At 39.0% G+C, this 23,185-nt stretch overlaps 1 protein-coding gene across 1 annotated transcript in view; it reads right to left on the reverse strand.

Annotated features, from left to right (window-relative positions):
* Positions 1-23,185, reverse strand: part of LOC124594231 (glycerol kinase-like) — a 165,996-nt gene that overhangs the window by 81,718 nt on the left and 61,093 nt on the right. The window contains exon 6 of the mRNA XM_047132597.1: positions 19,887-19,997. Coding sequence (XP_046988553.1) covers positions 19,887-19,997 — 111 coding nt within the window. The remainder of the gene's footprint in view (positions 1-19,886; positions 19,998-23,185) is intronic.

Below are 23,185 nucleotides of genomic sequence, written 5' to 3' on the forward strand. Positions count from 1 at the left end.
GAGCATGATGGCATAATTCCAATTGTCCACTGAGGGTAGATCCTGGTTTGTTCTTAATGGTTTTATTATTTCTACCTCTACCAAGATATTAAGTTATGCGAGATTTTCAAATTTTTAGAAATGCTGATAACAGATTGTCCTTCAGTACAGAGATGTGAACTTGGTGATGTTCTAGAGCCTGTCTTTTCAGTATGTTCTTTCAACTGTACCTCAAAGCTCCTTCCCATCTGCCTTGTGTATATTACTGGGCACAAATAGCAGAGTGCGTGAGAGGGTGGTATTTCCATGTATTACTCCCAAGTTGTCAGTATATGCTATGCTGCAGGCTGAGCTGCAACATGCACTTTCTCTCACCTGCCTTTATGTAAGCATAATTTATTATTGGGGTTTTTAAGATAGCTTCTCAGTTTCCCTAGAGCAATCATTATTTATCACCGGAAATCTTTTATAATTTGATTGACTTCTTAATTTTCTCAGCTTCTTCTTCTGAGCCCTTTCTGCAACTCAACCCCAGCATTCACTAGTCCTGGGGAAGAGTAGTTCTGAATCCTTTTTGACAGTGCTATCACAACTCAGTGTCCATTTTTTCAATGAAATGAAAATAAACAAAACAAAAAGTTTACATTCACAATCAGTTATATAAATATACAAAATTATCTGTAACATTAATTAGATGGTTACAAGATTTAAGGAATATCAACTATATTTATCAATTTAATACTATGGAATTTAAATTAAGTGAATGGAATTTATACTTAAGATCAAATGGACTCAAAACTAAATGAAATCAAGTAATCTCCAAAATTTAATTACTTTTAACATTACAAAAATCTGTTGTTAATTTCTGTCCAGATTCTTTAATTTTTTTCAATTAATTAGGTTCATTATTGAAAAAAACATTTTCATACATAATTATCATTTGAAATGGTCAGTACAAAATACACTAATGATAAATCCACACGAGACAAGAGGTAAGCACATCAAGAGGTAAGCATATCCTGAAAATAAATTATGAAGTGGTAAATAATTGTTATTTCACTTTGCATTCACAGAAATTGACAGAATACTAAAAATAGAAAGAAGAATAATTAGGACATGTATAAATAAATAGTATAAAATAAATGGACATTAGAGAATAGCATCAAATGAAACAGTATATAAGAAAATAGTACCAGTCATGAGCATGATCAGGAAGAAACGCATCTCATTCTTTGGACATCTGATGAGAACTCCAGAAAACAGAATTAGTAAAAAAATAATACAAAAATTGTGGAGTAGCAAGAGCGACATTAAATGGATCACAGAAATTAAGGAAGATATAAAAGAACTCCAAATTACAGTAGATGACCTAAAAAGCAAGACAGAGAAAACCAGAATACTGCAAGACCCGCAAACCAGACAACAAATGAAAATCAATAAAAGGAGTACAGGAAGAGTGGTCTCAGATGAAGAAAGAAAGAAAATATCTGAAAGAATGAAGTAATATTGGGCAGAAAGAAGAGCAAACCACCTTTCATATAAGAATCGACTCTAATAATTATACACTCCTGGAAATGGAAAAAAGAACACATTGACACCGGTGTGTCAGACCCACCATACTTGCTCCGGACACTGCGAGAGGGCTGTACAAGCAATGATCACACGCACGGCACAGCGGACACACCAGGAACCGCGGTGTTGGCCGTCGAATGGCGCTAGCTGCGCAGCATTTGTGCACCGCCGCCGTCAGTGTCAGCCAGTTTGCCGTGGCATACGGAGCTCCATCGCAATCTTTAACACTGGTAGCATGCCGCGACAGCGTGGACGTGAACCGTATGTGCAGTTGACGGACTTTGAGCGAGGGCGTATAGTGGGCATGCGGGAGGCCGGGTGGACGTACCGCCGAATTGCTCAACACGTGGGGCGTGAGGTCTCCACAGTACATCGATGTTGTCGCCAGTGGTCGGCGGAAGGTGCACGTGCCCGTCGACCTGGGACCGGACCGCAGCGACGCACGGATGCACGCCAAGATCGTAGGATCCTACACAGTGCCGTAGGGGACCGCACCGCCACTTCCCAGCAAATTAGGGACACTGTTGCTCCTGGGGTGTCGGCGAGGACCATTCGCAACCGTCTCCATGAAGCTGGGCTACGGTCCCGCACACCGTTAGGCCGTCTTCCGCTCACGCCCCAACATCGTGCAGCCCGCCTCCAGTGGTGTCGCGACAGGCGTGAATGGAGGGGCGAATGGAGACGTGTCGTCTTCAGCGATGAGAGTCGCTTATGCCTTGGTGCCAATGATGGTCGTATGCGTGTTTGGCGCCGTGCAGGTGAGCGCCACAATCAGGACTGCATATGACCGAGGCACACAGGGCCAACACCCGGCATCATGGTGTGGGGAGCGATCTTCTACACTGGCCATACACCACTGGTGATCGTCGAGGGGACACTGAATAGTGCACGGTACATCCAAACCGTCATTGAACCCATCGTTCTACCATTCCTAGACCGGCAAGGGAACTTGCTGTTCCAATAGGACAATGCACGTCCGCATGTATCCCGTGCCATCCAACGTGCTCTAGAAGGTGTAAGTCAACTACCCTGGCCAGCAAGATCTCCGGATCTGTCCCCCATTGAGCATGTTTGGGACTGGATGAAGCGTCGTCTCACGCGGTCAGCACGTCCAGCACGAACGCTGGTCCAACTGAGGCGCCAGGTGGCAATGGCATGGCAAGCCATTCCACAGGACTACATCCAGCATCTCTACGATCGTCTCCATGGGAGAATAGCAGCCTGCATTGCTGCGAAAGGTGGATATACACTGTACTAGTGCCGACATTGTGCATGCTCTGTTGCCTGTGTCTATGTGCCTGTGGTTCTGTCAGTGTGATCATGTGATGTATCTGACCCCAGGAATGTGTCAATAAAGTTTCCCCTTCCTGGGACAATGAATTCACGGTGTTCTTATTTCAATTTCCAGGAGTGTATTACCTAGATATCATATTAAGTTATTGTTGAGCCAAATTGTATCCCGGTGTAACAACTTGTTTACAACTTTGTATTTTTGACTAGAGTGGTCCAATGAAGGCCATAAAATAAATAATAAAAAATAATAAATAAATAAAAATTATAATAATAATAATAATAATTATTATTATTATTATTATTATTACTCATAAACCATCATTCTTCTTTACAGGTAATTCACAAGTTATTCAAAATATTATTTCACTATATATCACCTACCTTTCTTAGGTCTGACCTGAGTGACAGACAGCTGAACTAAATTCACTTTGATTTCGACATGGAACATCAGCAATATTCTCAAATCCTTACAAAAATGGCACTGAATTCATCATCTGAACCCTTTTTATATTCCAGCTGTACATACTTCTAATACTTTTACACGTCTACAGTTTTCTTTACACTGAGGTGATGAAGACATGGGACAGTGATACGTACATATATGTAAGGTATCATGTAGTAAGGTAGAAATGGGCCATGTATTTGTTGAGCTCCTTTTGTGCTCTCGTGATTCACATGAAAGGTATTCAATGTGATTATTATTATTATTATTATTATTATTATTATGAGAATTAACAGGCCTTCCATGAGGAATGGTAGATGGGTCCAGACGCGTGGTAAGAGCTGAGGGTAGGATTCACATTTGATGCAGACATCAGGAAGCTATGGGCCCAACTTGTCAACAAGACATTGTGGAAGCTGGTGGTGGCTTCATAATTATAAGGGCTGTGTTTACATGAAATGGACTGGGTCCTTTGGTCCAAATGAACTGATCATTGATCATCTGCAGCCATTCATGGACTTCATGTTCCCAAACAATGATAGAATTTTTATGGATGACAATGCGCCATGTCACCAGGCCACAATGGTTCAGAACTGGTTTGAATAACATTCCAGATAATTCAAGCGAATGATTTGGCCACCCATTGAACATGTTTGGGACATAACTGAGAGGTCAGAGAGTGCACAAAATCCTGCACCAACAACACTTTTCCAATTATGGATGGATATCAAGGCAGCATGGTTCAATACTTCTGCAGGGGACTTTCAACAACTTATTGCTTCCAGGCTATGTTCAGCTGCTGCAATACACTGGGTAGAATGAGGTCTGACATGATGTTAGGAGGTATCCCAAAACTTCTGTCACCTCACTGTAGTTTTTCAATAATATTTTCTGACAAATTTTACATTCTTTCATAATGTTACTAACTCAAATTTAATTGTATTTGTATGTTAGAGAAATTAATTATTTTATGCAAATTTTCATTATTGCTGGATCCAAAGACAACATAAAATGTTTTTCCCTTTCTTAAAAGACTGAAAGAAAAAAAGTTTTTATTTTTAAACTCCTTTAAATATTTTTTGCTTCAATACTCTTACTTATATATTTCTTTTACAATCTACATACATGCTAGTGGATGAAGACAATGAAACAAAAAGTAAAAAATGAATTCACACAGATGGGGAGGCACTATTCACCAAATAATGTATTCACAAAGGAGCAATGAATTCCCTGCCTACTTATTTGCTCAAAATATATTTGGACCTTGTTCCCAAGCCTATTCTCCACCCTCAGGGTGAAATCAAATGTTTACTGCTGTTATACATATGAAACACAATACCATAAATGTCAAAACCATTGAAAATATTACAATTTACAATTACAATTTCACTGAACGCTGCTTCACATCAAAAGTTACCGTTTGCACATTGCTTACTTTGATATCTACAAAGAAATATTATGACACTTTAATTAACACTGACAACATTCTCACTTTCTACCTGCATACATGTCAGGGGGAAAGAAATAAAGTAGAAGAAGAATGGGTAGCTTTGAGGGATGAAGTAGTGAAGGCAGCAGAGGATCAAGTAGGTAAAAAGACGAGGGCTAGTAGAAATCCTTGGGTGACAGAAGAAATACTGAATTTAATTGATGAAAGGAGAAAATATAAAAATGCAGTAAATGAAGCAGGCAAAAAGGAATACAAACATCTCAACAATGAGATCGACAGGAAGTGCAAAATGGCTAAGCAGGCATGGCTAGAGGACAAATGTAAGGATGTAGAGGCTTATCTCACTAGGGGTAAGATAGATACAGCCTACAGGAAAATTAAAGAGACCTTCAGAGAAAAGAGAACCACTTGTACGAATATCAAAAGCACAGATGGAAGCCCAGTTCTAAGCAAAGAAGGGAAAGCAGAAAGGTGGAAGGAGTATATAGAGGGTCTATACAAGGGCGATGTTCTTGAGGACAATATTATGGAAATGGAAGAGGATGTAGATGAAGATGAAATGGGAGATATAATACTGCGTGAAGAGTTTGACAGAGCACTGAAAGACCTGAGTCAAAACAAGGCCCCGGGAGTAGACAACATTCCATTACAACTACTGACAGCCTTGGGAGAGCAAGTCCTGATGAAACTCTACCATCTGGTGATCAAGATGTATGAAACAGGTGCAATACCCTCAGACTTCAAGAAGAATATAATAATTCCAATCCCAAAGAAAGCAGGTGTTGACAAATGTGAAAATTACCGAACTATCAGTTTAATAAGTCAAGGCTGCAAAATACTAATGCGGATTCTTTACAGACGAATGGAAAAACTAGTAGAAGGCGACCTCGGGGAAGATCAGTTTGGATTCCGTAGAAATGTTGGGATACGTGAGGCAATACTGACCTTACGACTTATCTTAGAAGAAAGATTAAGGAAAGGCAAACCTACGTTTCTAGCATTTGTAGACTTAGAGAAAGCTTTTGACAATGTTGACTGTAATACGCTCTTTCAAATTCTGAAGGTGGCAGGGGTAAAATGCAGGGAGCGAAAGCCTATTTATAGTTTGTACAGAAACCAGATGGCAGTTATAAGAGTCAAGGGACATGAAAGGGAAGCAGTGGTTGGGGAGGGAGTGAGACAGGGTTGTAGTCTGTCCCCGTTGTTATTCAATCTGTATATTCAGCAAGCAGTGAAGGAAACAAAAGAAAAATTCGGAGTAGGTGTTAAAATCAATGGAGAAGAAATAAATACTTTGAGGTTCGCCGATGACATTGTAATTCTGTCAGAGACAGCAAAGGACTTGGAAGAGCAGTTGAATGGAATGGACAGTGTCTTGAAAGGAGGGTATAAGATGAACATCATCAAAATCAAAACAAGGATAATGGAATGTAGTCGATTTAAGTCGGGTGATGCTGAAGGAATTAGATTAGGAAATGAGACACTTAAAGTAGTAAAGGAGTTTTGCTATTTGGGGAGCAAAATAACTGATGATGGTCGAAGTAGAGAGGATACAAAATGTAGACTGGCAATGGCAAGGAAAGCGTTTCTGAATAAGAGAAATTTGTTAACATCAAGTATAGATTTAAGTGTCAGGAAGTCATTTCTGAAAGAATTTGTATGAAGTGTAGCCATGTATGGAAGTGAAACATGGACGATAAATAGTTTGGACAAAAAGAGAATAGAAGCTTTTGAAATATGGTGTTAACAGAAGAATGCTGAAGATTAGATGAGTAGATCACATAACTAATGAGGAGGTATTGAATAGGATTGGGGAGAAGAGAAGTTTGTGGCACAACTTGACTAGAAGAAGGGATCGGTTGGTAGGACATGTGTTGAGGCATCAATGGATCACCAATTTAGTATTGTAGGGCAGTGTAGAGGGTAAAAATCGTAGAGGGAGACCAAGAGATGAATACACTAAGCAGATTCAGAAGGATGTAGGTTGCAGTAGGTACTGGGAGATGAAGAAGGTTGCACAGGATAGAGTAGCATGGAGAGCTGCATCAAACCAGTCTCAGGACTGAAGACCACAATAACAACAACAACAACATGTCAGTATCCGTTATTTGAATTTCATTTCCTTTAGTGATAGTTTCAAAACATTTTCATACTTTTTTACGCAGGCATTCTGTCACAGTGCCATCAACTACATTAAATGTTGTATTTAAAATTTGTATTTAAAATTACCTCCACATCCTTTACCTCAGCAATATCTACTGTTCTGTTTGAGAGATCATTTCAGTACTATCATTATCAGAACATACTCAATTACCACTTCTCAGACAGCCTGACAAGAATCAACAACTTCCTTCTACTCATTATAATTGTTATCAGTTTCCTTCTCTGTGTTCAATATCAGTGCTGAAAGCTAATATTTTGATTCCAAATTTTCTTTTGCATCTTGTATTTTGCTTTCTAAGCTACCTTGAACTGATTCTAGGTTATCACTTACAAACAATGAAATGAGTCCATTCTTTTAACCAATTCAGTTTTTACATCAGTCCTCATATTTGATTTTAAACTACTGATATAACTTTTGAGATCACTTCTATATTCTTCCCCCCCCCCCCCCCCCCCCCCCCACTACGCAACTTACTTTTAAAATAACTGATGAATCTGTTTCATATTTGATCCAATGCTTGTAAATCTTTCCTTATGTTACTAAATAGCTGCTCCTTGCATTTTGGAATTACACTACGTCTACCCTCATGCACTGAATCTTACCTATATAGATCATACGAATATAATTAACATCACTCATTCTCAACACATATGTCCAAACTCTCTTATCACTCATTATGGCAATAGTTATTAGCCATGTAACAAAATAAACACTTTTACTTTAATTCTATCTGTGCTGACTGCTGTCTTTGATGTTTTTTTCTGAGTCAGCAAGCTGGTATGTTTACATCCAACAGGTTCTTCATGGACAGTTACAGCAGTACATTAAATATGTTGGCAGTGATCTTCTCAGTTTTCCATTCATTGGTATCTTTCAAATATTGCACTGATATCCCTAGCTTTCCATTGGCTGGTATTTCTATGACTTGTGGGTGAAATAGTTGTCTACTAAACACTGAATCCCAATTTCTTCCCATCACTTCATTTCTCAGTTCATCTTCCAGTTTTTTTACAAGCTACTCCATATAACATCCATTACTTTCACTGTCCCTATTGTTAGTTGCTCAGATGTTGTGAGTTCTTCTCACAATGCCTCTATTTCAATGTTTTCTCAGTCTGAGCAACGAATGTCAGCTTATTGACCTGGTTCTTCACCATTGGTACTTTCATTAGCTGTTGATTTGAATCATCCTATTGCTATTAATGAACTTGACTGATATCTGTTAAAGAAAATATATAATACAGCAGCAAATTATTTTTGGTCTCTTCAGATTTCCCTTTTTGATTATCAACTCTGAAATATGCAGGAGTCTTAATATTAGACACAGATCAGTAAATTACACTGATTAACAAGTAGTCACACAATTCACTGGAGGCAAACTAACATACTACATTCAAAACTCTGACAGACTGAGTGGGTTCACAGTTTAAACAGTCCAGTGCTAACTGACTTAGAAATACATGACATTTAAGTAAGGAGTAACATACTAGTCATCATTTCAATCACTGAACATGGATTGAGCAAATTAGTTTGATAACTTCACGTTAAAATTGCCAAACACTCCAAACACTGTCCAACTGAGGATTGTACACCATACCTTTTTACAGATGAGCATAATATTGAAAATAATAGTTTTTTCGAATACAAGCTTCTTACATGTTAGTTAACAGTATAAAAGACAGGATAATTTAAGGAAGTGGAGACCCAATAGGCAGTGAAGTAAGTTTGACCCAATAGGCTGTGAAGTAAGTCTTATTTGACTAAGATTGCTATAACTAGAAAGTGGAAAAAATAATATGTACTGTTTCATGGGGGTGATTTCAATGTACACAAGGGTTCCCAAAGCCTGCTAAAAACTTTTAAAAAAAATGAAATTTTCTGTTGAAATAACTAACAAACTAACAAGTTATTTTAGTGAAAACTTGCATTCTTGGGCACAGAAAAATCAAGTATGGTACTGAATTTTGTAAAGAAGTGTATTTCAAGATTAAGACATTCTGAAACATGAAAATACTGAATGCATACAGTTTTTGAAAAATAAAGTTTTTGGAAAAAGTAATAAGTTTGTTCAAATGAAGGTAATGTGGGCTTTCAAATGTGCTATACCAATTTAGTGACTTACAACTATTTGATTATAGAAAATTTCACCTTCACGCAGTTTACATGTATAATACAAGGGACATTCGGAAATTATTTCCAGTTGAATATTTTTACAAGTATTGCTCAAATTGCAGGCATATTCTCTTGTAAGATGAACTGATCCAAGTACACCATGCAGATGCTAGATGGCTCTTGTGAATATGTGTGTAGTGAAAGAACAGTGCTTGTTTGTTATTAAGTGGAGAAAACTGTGGGCAAAGATGGAAGGTGAAGGCTTTGTGTATTAGCCATCCGTCAACATCACAGCCTCTGGGAAACACTGAGATTGTGTTTCAATTGATTATGGCTGATAGGAATATAACTTTTGATGGACAGGAATGGCAGACAGGACTCAGCAGCACAACCCTGCAGTCCATTATTCATGACAATTTGGATATTAAAAGGTTGTGAGCACACTGAGTTCCAGGGGTCTTAACAGAGGCACAGAAGGAGAAGAAGAGTTGAAGTCCGTCATCAACTATGGGAATCTAAGAATGACGGTCCATTTTTCTTTACATATCTTTGTTCTACAATACCCATCGTCGAAGACTGACTTCAACTAGGATTCATCAACAGTCACAGTTTGTTGACAAATCATAATGTCCGTGCCATACACCTGACAAGAAAATCCAGTCTATGGAAGGGAAACATGCTGGGAGTTCCCAACCTAAGAAACCTTGTGCTGCTCCACCTACAGGTATGCATTTGATCTTGTTTTTTGGGACACTTGTGGGATATTGTTAATGGACTGGCATTCACAAGAAACAACTGTCAACAGTATGGTATTCTACGACAATCTTACATGACTTACAAAGGAATAGTCCAGTCCAATATGACGAAATCCATTCTGAACTTTTTATGCAGGAAGAATACAAATAAAGAAATACACTGTCAAAATTTTAGCTGCTAAGACACACTGTAAGTATTTTTTTTTAAATTGGTGAAGTTAATCATTTGTTATGTGAAGAACTGTTTATGACAGTTTGTATAGCCCTTCCTGCCTAGTGAGCAATCAGTTGTGACAAGGGAGTATAGTGCCACATTGTTTTAATACCAAGAGTGACATGAATGAATATGAAGCACCTAAACCATATAAAAACGTCACATATCATTAATATTTTGCATAAAAGGCAGTTTGTATTGATAGCTAAATTACTGCAGATGTAATTCTTACAAAGGTTACAAGCAGAGGAAAATAAATAATTTTAATTTATTTCAATGAAATATTTCTTATGTATACATTTTTATAACAGTTCCTGTGCACAGTTCTTATGATAATTTTTGAATAATATATATTTTAATAACAATGAAGCTGTTCCTTATTTATTTCTCATAGTCATCACAATACAGAACAGAATTTTGGAGGAGTAAGAAATGGCCCTGGCTGTTGCCATGCCTATTGTACTGCATACCAAGCACACTTAAAGCAATGCAGAAAATGTGCTTATGCAAACAGATAATGCACAAATGACTGAAATTTAAGAATATTGTTCTCCTGATAAACCTCAAATGACTTGGAATTATCAGAAATTATACAGTCTGATAGTTTCCTTGAAAATACTTTACACAGTGGAAAAAGTTCTTTATCGAGGATCACATTGGTTGTTCTGATTGGAATCTGAATTGTATCAAAAGTCTTTTCATCATCCACTTGAAAGACTAAGGTATCATTATGACCAGGCCAAGAGTCCAACAAAAGCAATGAACTGATTTCTGCAAGTGATTTAGAAACTATTTTGAATATTTATGTATGTATGGTATTCTTCCGTACGGCAGGTCTTGTCATGGGTTAAGCCACTTCCACTTTTGTCTGTCCATAGCCAGACTTTTCATTTCTGAATATTTGCCTCCTTTGATATTTTCCAGCATTTGATATCTTCATCTTCCTCTTCCCCCTTTTCCCTCCACCATTCCTTGTATTCTTTCGTTCAATAAACAGTCCCTCCTCAAACAATGTCCAATCCAGTTCCATTTTCTCTTTCTGATGACTTTCAGCATGTTTCTTTCTTCTCCAACTCTTCTTAATACTTCCTCATTCCTTACTTTGTCTTCCCACTTCACTTTTTCCATTCTTCTCCATATCCACAACTCTAGTGCCTCCAATATTCTTTCATCTTTCTTCCTCAATGTCCAGGTCTCCGCACCATATAGTGCAACACTCCAGATGTAGCATTTGGCAAGTCTTTTCCTCAGATCTTTGTTTAGTGGTCCACAAAGTAATTTCTGTTTCATCTTGAGTCCTTCTTTTGCCATTGCAATTCTTTTCCTAATTGCTGTTGAGCAATACATATCATCCATTATTACACTTCCCAAGTAACTGAAGTTATTCACTTGCTCTATTTCCTCTCCCCCTATTTTCATGTGGCATTTTCTCCCCTTTCCTCCATTTACCATGCTTTTTGTTTTCTTCTTGTTAATCTTAATTCCATATTCTTCTAATTTTGTGTTTAGATCATCTAACATTTGTTCCATCTCTCTTGCACTCTCTGCCATCACAACCATGTTGTCTGCAAATCTTATACAATCCACTCTCTGACCCCTATACAAACTCCTCTCCTTTCATCAAAACTTCCACTAATAATTTCCTCCAGATATATAATGAACAGTGTTGGTGATAAACAACAACCTTGTCTTACACCTCTTCCCAGTTCAATTTCTTCACTCATTACACCTCTATTCTTACACTTGCTCTCTGGTTCAAATACAAATTTCTAATTAGTTGTCTATCCCTCCAGTCAACTCCATGTTTCCTTAAGATTTACATCAATTTGTCCCATCTGACACAGTGAAAAGCCTTCTCAAGATCAATGAACACAACATACACCTTCCTTTTCTTCTCCATGTACCTCTCCCCTATCACTCTCAGTAGTCCAATGGCATCTCTAGTTCCCACTCCTTGCCTGAAACCAAATTGTTCATCTCTTATTACGCAATTCAGCTTTCCATATAGCCTTCTTTTAAGCGTCCTCAGGAAGACTTTGGCTGCATGCGATATCAGGCTCACTGTTCTATGTTCCTCACACTTTTTGCTGTTGTCTTTTTCTTTTCTATAGGTATTAAGATACTTTCTGTAAAGTCCTTTGGCCATTTTCCTGTCATATATATTTGATTACACAATTCAATCAACTCCCTTTTCCCTTCTTTCTCCAATGACTTTAACAGTTCCGCAGGAATCTCATCATTTCCCATTGCCTTTCCGTTTTTCATCTCCTTCATAGATTATTCAATCTTACTAGTTAGTATTGCATTTCCTTTGTCATCATCTGCAACTTTATCTTCTTCTTCTATCCCAAGGTCTTCTTCACTTGGTCGGCAGTCTGCAGTATATAGCCATCCTATATATTCTTCCCATCTTCTCATTATTTCTTGGGGTTCACTCACCGTTTTACCGTCTCCTGCCTCTACTTCCTTTAGTCCATTGTTGTTTCTCTATTCCCTGAATGTCAAATCCATTGCTTCTTTGTACATAAAATTATATTTTCCTTCTTTCTCTAATTTCTCTATCTTTTCACACTTTACTCTCAGCCATTTCTCCTTTGGTTTTTCTGTCTCCCTTCTTAATTCATTATTTAACTTCCTGTAGTTTCACTTCCCTTCTTCTGTGTTTACAGTTTCCCGTTTCCTGCGATCATCCATCTTGGTTATCACATCTGGTGTTACCCATTCTTTCTTTACTTTTTTCCTCTCCTTGACTCCAAGTGTTTCCTTAGTTGCCTTTTTGATACGTTTCCAGTACTTTAATCATGATTTCACAATATGAATTCTCTAAATTTTCACAATTGCCTTTGTCTTTCAGTTTCTCAAAGTTAATGTGCTCTCTCTTCTGTCCTTTCCAGGTTCTTTTCAGTTTAACTAGAACCTCAGCTATTACTAATGTAAGATCTGAATAAATATCTGCCCCTGGATAGCTTTTGACACTCTTTAGGCAATTTTGGTATCTTTGTTGTATCGTTATGTAATCAATTTGATATCTTTTGTTGTCAAATCAAATATCAAAGTACACCGTCATCTTTTGTGGTTATCAAATAGAGTATTTCCAACTACCATGAAATTTTCATTGCAGTATTCCAACAATCTTTGCCCCCTCTCATTTTTTTCTCCCAGTCCAAATCTTCCCAGAGCTTTTCCCTCTGGGCCTTCCCCAACTAGGGCATCACCCATTACAACAATACATGCATTTCTTTTCTCTCTCTCTGCTAAGTTTTCTATCATCTCATAACATTCTTCTACCTCTTCATCTGAATGATTACTTGTTGGCATCTAGACGTGGATGGTAACTAAGTCTTTCTTTTTCCCCTTCAGTCTCATCATCATTAATTTTCCACTAACATATTCAACCTTGATAACCTTGTCTTTCAGTCTTTTACCTATCAAAATTCCAACCCCATACATTCCATTTTTATCTTCACCTGAATAGTGTAATTGGAAGTCGTCACTTTCTAGTTCTCCACAACCACCCCATCTCACCTCACACATTCCAAGTACATCCAATTTGTTTCTTGTCATTTCATGTTTGGTGTCTTCAAATTTCCCTTCCTGGAGAAGGGTTAAAACATTCCAAGTCCCAATCCTCAATAAGTCTTCCTTCTTCTCCTCCTTCCTTCCTTTTCCATTTGCCCTAATCTCTGGAGTCTTTGTTGTATTCCCCTCCCAGAGATCCGACTGAGGGGAAGCTTTACCTCCAGAATATTGTACAGAGAGGTCCATCCCATGAACATATAGGGAAGTAATTCCAGTGGTGGTTTCCCATTGCCTTCCACTGTCCTCCACATCCTGTCGGCTTGCTGACCCAGTTTCCCGCTGGAGTTGGTTACCCAACCTTCCACTGGGTTGGTCAGCTTAACAGGGGCACCACGTGTAGGTAGGATTATGGAGAATTGAGGTAAGAGAGGCTAAGAGAACTCTCTTGTTGAGTTTTTGTATTCGCATCTCATCCTCATTTTTAGCCAGAGTGGCAAGGTTGTAGCAGCAACTCCCCCAAGTGATCTCTCAGATTTGAATAAGATGTTAAAAATTATTCTTTCTTATTTTTCCAGATTTTGATAAGCTGACTATAAATTTTTTTAATAAACAGTCCTTTTCTAAATTTTTAGTCTTAATATGCTTTAAGGTCCCTGAAGACAGATATAAAAGTGCAGAAATAGTAATTCATTCATACGTACCACTGTCATTGTTGTATATGAATGAGTCTTAGCACTCATCGACTGCACAACAGACTCTGTCTTCTTTCACCTCGAAATGATAAAGTGCAGTTTGCTCACAGTTCTTTCACGAAATCTGATCAATCAGTATTTGACACAGCAGATGTGGTGTTAACAGCAAACTATGTTTTCATGTCAGCTATGAATTTATGCCATCTCTCCTATACTTTTACTTGTTTTGTGACTTCCTATAATGCATTATTTCTTGAAACTGCCTAACCAGGTCAAAGAAGATTTGAAATCAGCAAAGCTCATCTCAATCATGATTTGGAGAGCGCATTCTCATGATCTCCATTGGTAATGCTGCACTCCCTCTCACAAGTAGCTATACATGGTTCATATCCCAAGAAAATTCCTCTAAAGAACTGTTGTTCATATTATTTATTCAAGTTTATACGATTATATTGATTATTAATTGAGGATAATGGTATTTTTTGGGCACTGTGTACAGTAAATCTTTTGGGTGGTTTTTTATTTCACAGTTTTTTGAGTTTCACTTTGACATGTATTTACTACTTCACGGAGGTCTTTCTTCCATTTATGCGGTTCACAGTCAGATTATGTAAAGCAAAACCATGTTTGCACACTACTCAATATTAAGTGTTAAACATAATGAATATTAATTCACTTCTGCCTCCATTGTTAACATTAATGCTAGCACAAAAGCAACTGGTAATTATTATAGATATAAATGAGTTGCAAATTTGAGTGAACAGAACCTGCAGACAATTGTTTCAGAGAAACTGTCAACAAAAACTGAAATTCCTTTTACAAATTACTGAGAGATCCCATATACATTGACTCATTTTCATTATAAATAAAGTACAAAAACTACCACAGTAAATCATTTCTGAACACCCCTCATAAATCACAAATATCTCCCTAGAAAAAATATTTCAAGATGAACTAATTATAATGTTATCAGGGGTAACTGAGAAACTACAGTAAGTTTTGAACATCCCTGTTTGAACAAGAAACTGGATACATATACAAATAACAAAATGAAATCAAACAAAGGAAAAAATATAATATTAATATCAGCAGCAGCACAAGAATAAGTAGTGGAAAGTCAAGGATGGAATAACAACAATATTATGAAAAGGACACACTGTTACCCACTATACACAGGAGATTCTAAGTTGCTGACAGGGCCAATGAAAAGAGTGCTATCCATTTGTGTTACATTTAAGCTTAAACATATAGCAGTCTTTTCATTGTGCCTGTCTGTGATTCAGCGTCTCCACTATATGGTGAGTGGCAATCTATCCATTTCATAATACTTTATCAGAGCAAGTAGATTTACAATAGAAGCAAACTACAGCAGAACATGTGTGGAGCACCACCATTTTTTGGTCTAGCCTCCCACCTATGACAATCCTTCTTGTATGATATTTGTATGATTTTGAAGAGAAGAAAGACAGCACACCATTCCAATTAATGATTTAAAACTTGGTGCACTGGCCATCTGGAATTTTTAGGTGGTTTTCCACACTTGTTTAGGCAAATGCTGAACTGGTTCCAGTCTCTGCCTGAGAATATACAATGCAGAAAGAGTTAAAACATAGTAGTATACAGGAAGAAGTTCACATGTTTTACAGGTGGACGGTGCATATGACTTTTCTCCCTTAAGTTAACTGACGACAGTAGTGACAGAAAGACAATAGGTGAGGCTACTTGATATTGTATCGTGTGTGCTACCTATGTTTGCCTAAAAGGGAAAAGGAGTTTGAGGAAAGAAACTGTAAATGGATAACATAAAAATTATTCTTTTATTTTTATATTGTGTTTCACTTTCTGTGTACCTTTGCACTCTAAAAAAAATTATTCACATTCACAAAGAAGCTTATTTATCTTTACCTTTTCCCTCATACACTATAACCTCTGATGTCTGAACAGAACTAGGCTTCTGTAATTATTACTTCTCTGTTAATTTAACCTAAGGTATTATTTTCCCTTACTATTGTGTGTTTCATGTCGATGTATTGTCTCAAGGCTGTGTGTGCTGTATTCATATCTCTTTCAGCACTTTACTGGACCTGTACATTCCCATTTTCAATTAAGAAAGCTACCGTTTTTAGATCTTGGGATTTACACTGCTGGTAGTCCACCCTCCTTAATTACTTTCTGTAATTATAGCTGCAGATATTTTAGTAAGTTGAATATAGCTCACTGCTCTAATTTTTATTTTTGGTTGTTGTTGTTGTTGTTGTTGTTGTGGTCTTCAGTCCTGAGACTGGTTTGATGCAGCTCTCCATGCTACCCTATCCTGTGCAAGTTTCTGCATCTCCCAGTACCTACTGCAACCTACATCCTTCTGAATCTGCTTAGTGTACTCATCTCTTGGTCTCCCTCTACGATTTTTATTCTCCACGCTGCCCTCCAGTACTAAATAGGTGATCCCTTGATGCCTCAACACATGTCCTACCAAACGGTCCCTTCTTCTCGTCAAGTTGTGCCACAAACTCCTCTTCTCCCCAATTCTATTCAATACCTCCTCAATAGTTATGTGATCTACCAATCTAATCTTCAGCATTCTTCTGTAGCACCACATTTCGAAAGCTTCTATTCTCTTCCTGTCCAAACTATTTATCGTCCTTGTTTCACTTCCATACATGGCTACACTCCAAACAAATACTTTCAGAAACGACTTCCTGACACTTAAATCTATACTCGATGTTAACAAATTTCTCTTCTTCAGAAACGTTTTCCTTGCCATTGACGGTCTACATTTTATATCTTCTCTACTTCGACCATCATCAGTTATTTTGCTCCCCAAATAGCAAAACTCCTTTACTACTTTAAGCATCACATTTTTTAATCTAATTTCCTCAGCATCACTCAACTTAATTCGACTACATTCCATTATCCTCGTTTTGCTTTTGTTGATGTTCATCTTATATCCTCTTTTGAAGACACTGTCCATTCCGTTCAACTGCTCTTCCAAGTCCTTTGCTGTCTCTGACAGAATTACAATGTCATCAGCGAACCTCAAAGTTTTTGTTTCTTCTCCATGGATTTTAATACCTACTCCAAATTTTTCTTTTGTTTCCTTTACTGCTTGCTCAATATACAGATTGAATAACATTGGGGAGAGGCTACAACCCTGTCTCACTCCCTTCCCAACCACTGCTTCCCTTTCATGCCCCTCGACTCTTATAACTGCCATCTGGTTTCTGTACAAATTGTAAATAGCCTTTCACTCCCTGTATTTTACCCCTGCCACCTTTAGAATTTGAAAGAGAATATTCCAGTCAACATTGTCAAAAGCTTTCTCTAAGTCTAAAAATGCTAGAAACGTAGGTTTGCCTTTCCTTAATCTTTCTTCTAAGATAAGTCGTAAGGTCAGTATTGCCTCACGTGTTCCAATATTTCTACGGAATCCAAACTGATCTTCCCCAAGGTCGGCTTCTACTAGTTTTTCCATTTGTCTGTAAAGAATTCGTGTTAGTATTTTGCAGCTGTGACTTATTAAACAGATAGTTCGGTAATTTTCACATCTGTCAACACCTGCTTTCTTTGGGATTGGAATTATTATATTCTTCTTGAAGTCTGAGGGTACTTCGCCTGTCTCATGCATCTTGCTCACCAGATGGTAGAGTTTTGTCAGGACTGGCTCTCCCAAGCCCGTCAGTAGTTCTAATGGAATGCTGTCTACTCCCAGGGCCTTGTTTCGGCTCAGGTCTTTCAGTGCTCTGTCAATCTCTTCACGCAGTATCGTATCTCCCATTTCATCTTCATCTACATTCTCTTCCATTTCTATAATATTGTCCTCAAGTAAATCGCCCTTGTATAGACCCTCTATATACTCCTTCCACCTTTCTGTTTTCGCTTCTTTGGTTAGGACTGGGTTTCCATCTGAGCTCTTGATATTCATACAAGTGGTTCTCTTTTCTCCAAAGGTCTCTTCAATTTTACTGTAGGCAGTATCTACCTTACCCCTAGTGAGATAAGCCCCTACATCCTTACATTTGTCCTCTAGCCATGCCTGCTTAGCCATTTTGCACTTCCTGTGGATCTCATTTTTGAGACGTTTGTATTCCTTTTTGCCTGCTTCATTTACTGCGTTTTTATGTTTCCTCCTTTCATCAATTAAATTCAATATTTCTTCTGTTACCCAAGGATTTCTACTAGCCCTCGTCTTTTTACCTACTTGATCCTCTGCTGCCTTCACTACTTCATCCCTCAGAGGTACCCATTCTTCTTCTACTGTACTTCTTTCCCCCACTGCTGTCAATTGTTCCCTTAAGCTATCCCTGAAACTCTGCACAACCTCTGGTTTAGTCAGTTTATCCTGGTCCCATCTCCTTAAATTCCCACCTTTTTGCAGTTTCTTCAATTTTAATGTGCAGTTCATAACCAATAGATTGTGGTCAGAGTCCACATCTGCCCCTGGAAATGTCTTACAATTTAAAACCTGGTTCCTAAATCACTGCTTTACCATTATATAAGCTATCTGATACCTTTTAGTATCTCCGGGATTCTTCCATGTATATAACCTTCTTTCATGTTTCTTGAACCAAGTGTTAGCTATGATTAAGTTATGCTCTGTGCAAAATTCTAACAGACGGCTTCCTCTTTCATTTCTTACCCCCAATCCATATTCACCTACTATGTTTCCTTGTCTCCCTTTTCCTACACTCAAATTCCAGTCACCCATGACTATTAAATTTTTGTCTCCCTGCACTATCTGAATAATTTCTTTTATCTCATCATACATTTCATCAATTTCTTCATCATCTGCAGAGCTAGTTGGCATATAAACTTGTACTACTGTAGTAGGCATGGGCTTCGTGTCTATCTTGGCCATAATAATGCATTCACTATACTGTTTGTAGTAGCTTACCCGCACTCCTATTTTTTTATTCATTATTAAACCTACTCCTGCATTACCCCTATTTGATTTTGTATTTATAACCCTGTATTCACCTGACCAAAAGTCTTGTTCCTCCTACCACTGAACTTCGCTAATTCCCACTATATCTAACTTTAACCTACCCATTTCCCTTTTTAAATTTTCTAACCTACCTACTCGATTAAGGGATCTGACATTCCACGCTCCGATCCACAGAATGCCAGTTTTCTTTCTCCTGATAACAACGTAATCTTGAGTAGTCCCCGCCCGGAGATCCGAATGGGGGTCTATTCTACCTCCGGAATATTTTACCCAAGAGGACCCCATCATCATTTAACCACACAGTAAAGCTGCATGCCCTCAGGAAAAATTACGGCTGTAGTTTCCCCTTGATTTCAACCATTCGCAGTACCAGCACAGCAGGGCCATTTTGGTTATTGTTACAAGTCCAGATCAGTCAATCATCCAGACTGTTGCCCCTGCAACTACTGAAAAGGCTGCTGCCCCTCTTCAGGAACCACACATTTGTCTGGCCTCTCAACAGATACCCCTCCGTTGTGGTTGCACCTACGGTACGGCAATCTGTATCGCTGAGGCACGCAAGCCTCCCCACCAGTGGCAAGGTCCATGGTTCATGGGGGGAAGTTATTTTTGGTATTAATATACAAATTAAGTGTATACGAATTTAACAAGCAACAATTTCAGTTAGGTGTATGTGATGCTTTCAGAGAAACATTCAAATAATAATAATGAAAATAAAATTCATTTTTGTCATTTAAGTAGTGTGAACTTACTGTTGTGCCAGTATTGTAGACCACAAAACAACCAGCTCTGTAAGTACTCTTTGCCTCTCCCTCATTTAGACACATTTCTCCAATCAATGCTGATTGCTGGTTACCTAAAATCTAATTCATAAAATTTCACTTATAACTACATAGGAACTTTAAAACATGGAACAAATTAATGTACTTTACTATTCCAATTGCAGTGTTTGCAACTAAACAGTTTTACAATCACAATGTAAATATGTTTTATTTTACAATAGTGTAGCCTTATAAATGTGCCTGTTCAGTTTATTTCACAGTTTCTACTCTGATGAAAGATAATTCACCAATACAATATATACACTCCTGGAAATTGAAATAAGAACACCGTGAATTCATTGTCCCAGGAAGGGGAAACTTTATTGACACATTCCTGGGGACAGATACATCACATGATCACACTGACAGAACCACAGGCACATAGACACAGGCAACAGAGCATGCACAATGTCGGCACTAGCACAGTGTATATCCACCTTTCGCAGCAATGCAGGCTGCTATTCTCCCATGGAGACGAGCGTAGAGATGCTGGATGTAGTCCTGTGGAACGGCTTGCCATGCCATTTCCACCTGGCACCTCAGTTGGACCAGCGTTCGTGCTGGACGTGCAGACCGCGTGAGACAACGCTTCATCCAGTCCCAAACATGCTCAATGGGGGACAGATCCGGAGATCTTGCTGGTCAGGGTAGTTGACTTACACCTTCTAGAGCACGTTGGGTGGCACGGGATACATGCGGACGTGCATTGTCCTGTTGGAACAGCAAGTTCCCTTGCCGGTCTAGGAACGGTAGAACGATGGGTTCGATGACGGTTTGGATGTACCGTTCACTATTCAGTGTCCCCTCGACGATCACCAGTGGTGTACGGCCAGTGTAGGAGATCGCTCCCCACACCATTATGCCGGGTGTTGGCCCTGTGTGCCTCGGTCGTATGCAGTCCTGATTGTGGCGCTCACCTGCACGGCGCCAAACACGCATACGACCATCATTGGCACCAAGGCAGAAGCGACTCTCATCGCTGAAGACGACACGTCTCCATTCGTCCCTCCATTCACGCCTGTCGCGACACCACTGGAGGCGGGCTGCACGATGTTGGGGCGTGAGCGGAAGACGGCCTAAGGGTGTGCGGGACCGTAGCCCAGCTTCATGGAGACGGTTGCGAATGGTCCTCGCCGATACCCCAGGAGCAACAGTGTCCCTAATTTGCTGGGAAGTGGCAGTGCGGTCCCCTAAGGCACTGCGTAGGATCCTACGGTCTTTGCGTGCATCCGTGCGTCGCTGCGGTCCGGTCCCAGGTCGACGGGCACATGCACCTTCCGCCGACCACTGGCGACAACATCGATGTACTGTGGAGACCTCACGCCCCACGTGTTGAGCAATTCGGCGGTACGTTCACCCGGCCTCCCGAATGCCCACTATACGCCCTCGCTCAAAGTCCGTCAACTGCACATACGGTTCACGTCCACGCTGTCACGGCATGCTACCAGTGTTAAAGACTGCGATGGAGCTCCGTATGCCACGGCAAACTGGCTGACACTGACGGTGGCGGAGCACAAATGCTGCGCAGCTAGCGCCATTCAACGGCCAACACCGCGGTTCCTGGTGTGTCCGCTGTGCCGTGCGTGTGATCATTGCACAGTGTCCGGAGCAAGTATGGTGGGTCTGACACACCGGTGTCAATGTGTTCTTTTTTCCATTTCCAGGAGTGTATTAGGAACCACAGTTGCAAAATGTAAAAGAATAACACTTAAATAGCCTCATGAGTTACACAGGAGAATACACGCAGAAAGAAATTAAAGAACGAGTACAATACTCAAAAACTGAAAGTCACGAAATAATCTTCAAACAAATTCAAAGCAAATAGTGATACTCCATACAGCACTTCTTTGACAGTCCTGAGAAAGGAACAGTGACGAGAATGATGGCATTAAGAAGCACTGGAAAGGCTGTTCACATTTAATATTCTACATCACATAACATTTTGGTTATTATCATGGAGCATTATCCTCTCTTTATCACCACTCCTTCACAAATATGGTGGTGTAAGATAACACAAGCAAGAGACATTTTAAGAGATTATGAGTTAAAATTCTGCATTAGCCATGCTCCTTTTACCTCCTCAAATCACTCCACACAAATGGTGGAAGGGTTTCTACATAAGATTTTCTTGAAAAATAAAAGGATAGAAAGATAAAAATTCTTGTCAAATCAAAACTCTGTCCTATAACTGGACTTGAACTCAGATGTTCCAAATCTGAATTAGAGTGTTGCTCTAAAGGTTCCAATATTTTGTTTCTCTATTACTATTCTGGCAGCAATATTCCAGACCTCAGTTTTCAGCTTTACATATTTGCTACCTTTGTCTTCCACCCAAGGAAGCTTGCCTTTTGTAAAATTATTTATGGTTTTTGTCATCAAAGAGAGACATACTGCTTATATAAGCACTCTTGAGTCCTATGCACTCTGTATCTAAGAACAATGGTCTATACACACCAGGAAGGTCCTCGTGCTAAAAGCTTTTCTGGAAAAGATGTTTCCACTGACTCCCAGATCATGATTAGAAACACCATACAGTTTGAGGCCTGAGATGGTGGATCATCACAGTCACTAAGCTGGGGCAGCAGATGTTGGAACGTTCGTTGTGAAGGTAGAGCCCATTTTGGTAATGATACAAAAATCTGCTGTTCTCACACACTCAATACATCTGGCAACTGCAGGTTCTGAACAATTGGCATTATGCTCAAATTCAGTTATAATTCCTTAGAGCTGCCTAGCAATGGCTGTCCCACTGAATATGTGCACCACTGGCTATAAAACTGTAACACTTGATTGGCATTAAGTAAAGTAGATGTATAGTATAGTAGGAAGTATATATGATTAAATTTGTAAATAATGTAGTGATAAATAGGTTGTGAAATTTAGAACACACTGGTGCCACCTCTGACAGTAACAACAGCTCTAAATCAACTGTACATGAAATCAAATGAGTTTAGGTAACAGATACAGGAACATCATTCAATGCAGCTTCAGCTCTGTGCCTGAGTTCATCAACCCTAATGGCTGGCCAGCAGTGGCAAGCCAGTCTCTGTGCAACCCACAAAATATCTGCAATGGGTGGGACACATGAAGAATTTGTTGACCAGGAGAACAATTGAACACCCACTTTATCAGGATTGGTCAGGACAGAATGGGCAGCAATAGCCAAAATACATCTTTAGAGGCCAATATCTCTATCCCAGACACCTGAATAAATGTCAACAAGAGGTTTA

This window comes from Schistocerca americana, chromosome 2, assembly GCF_021461395.2.
Source record: "Schistocerca americana isolate TAMUIC-IGC-003095 chromosome 2, iqSchAmer2.1, whole genome shotgun sequence".
In the NCBI taxonomy this organism is placed as follows: Eukaryota; Metazoa; Arthropoda; class Insecta; order Orthoptera; family Acrididae; genus Schistocerca; species Schistocerca americana.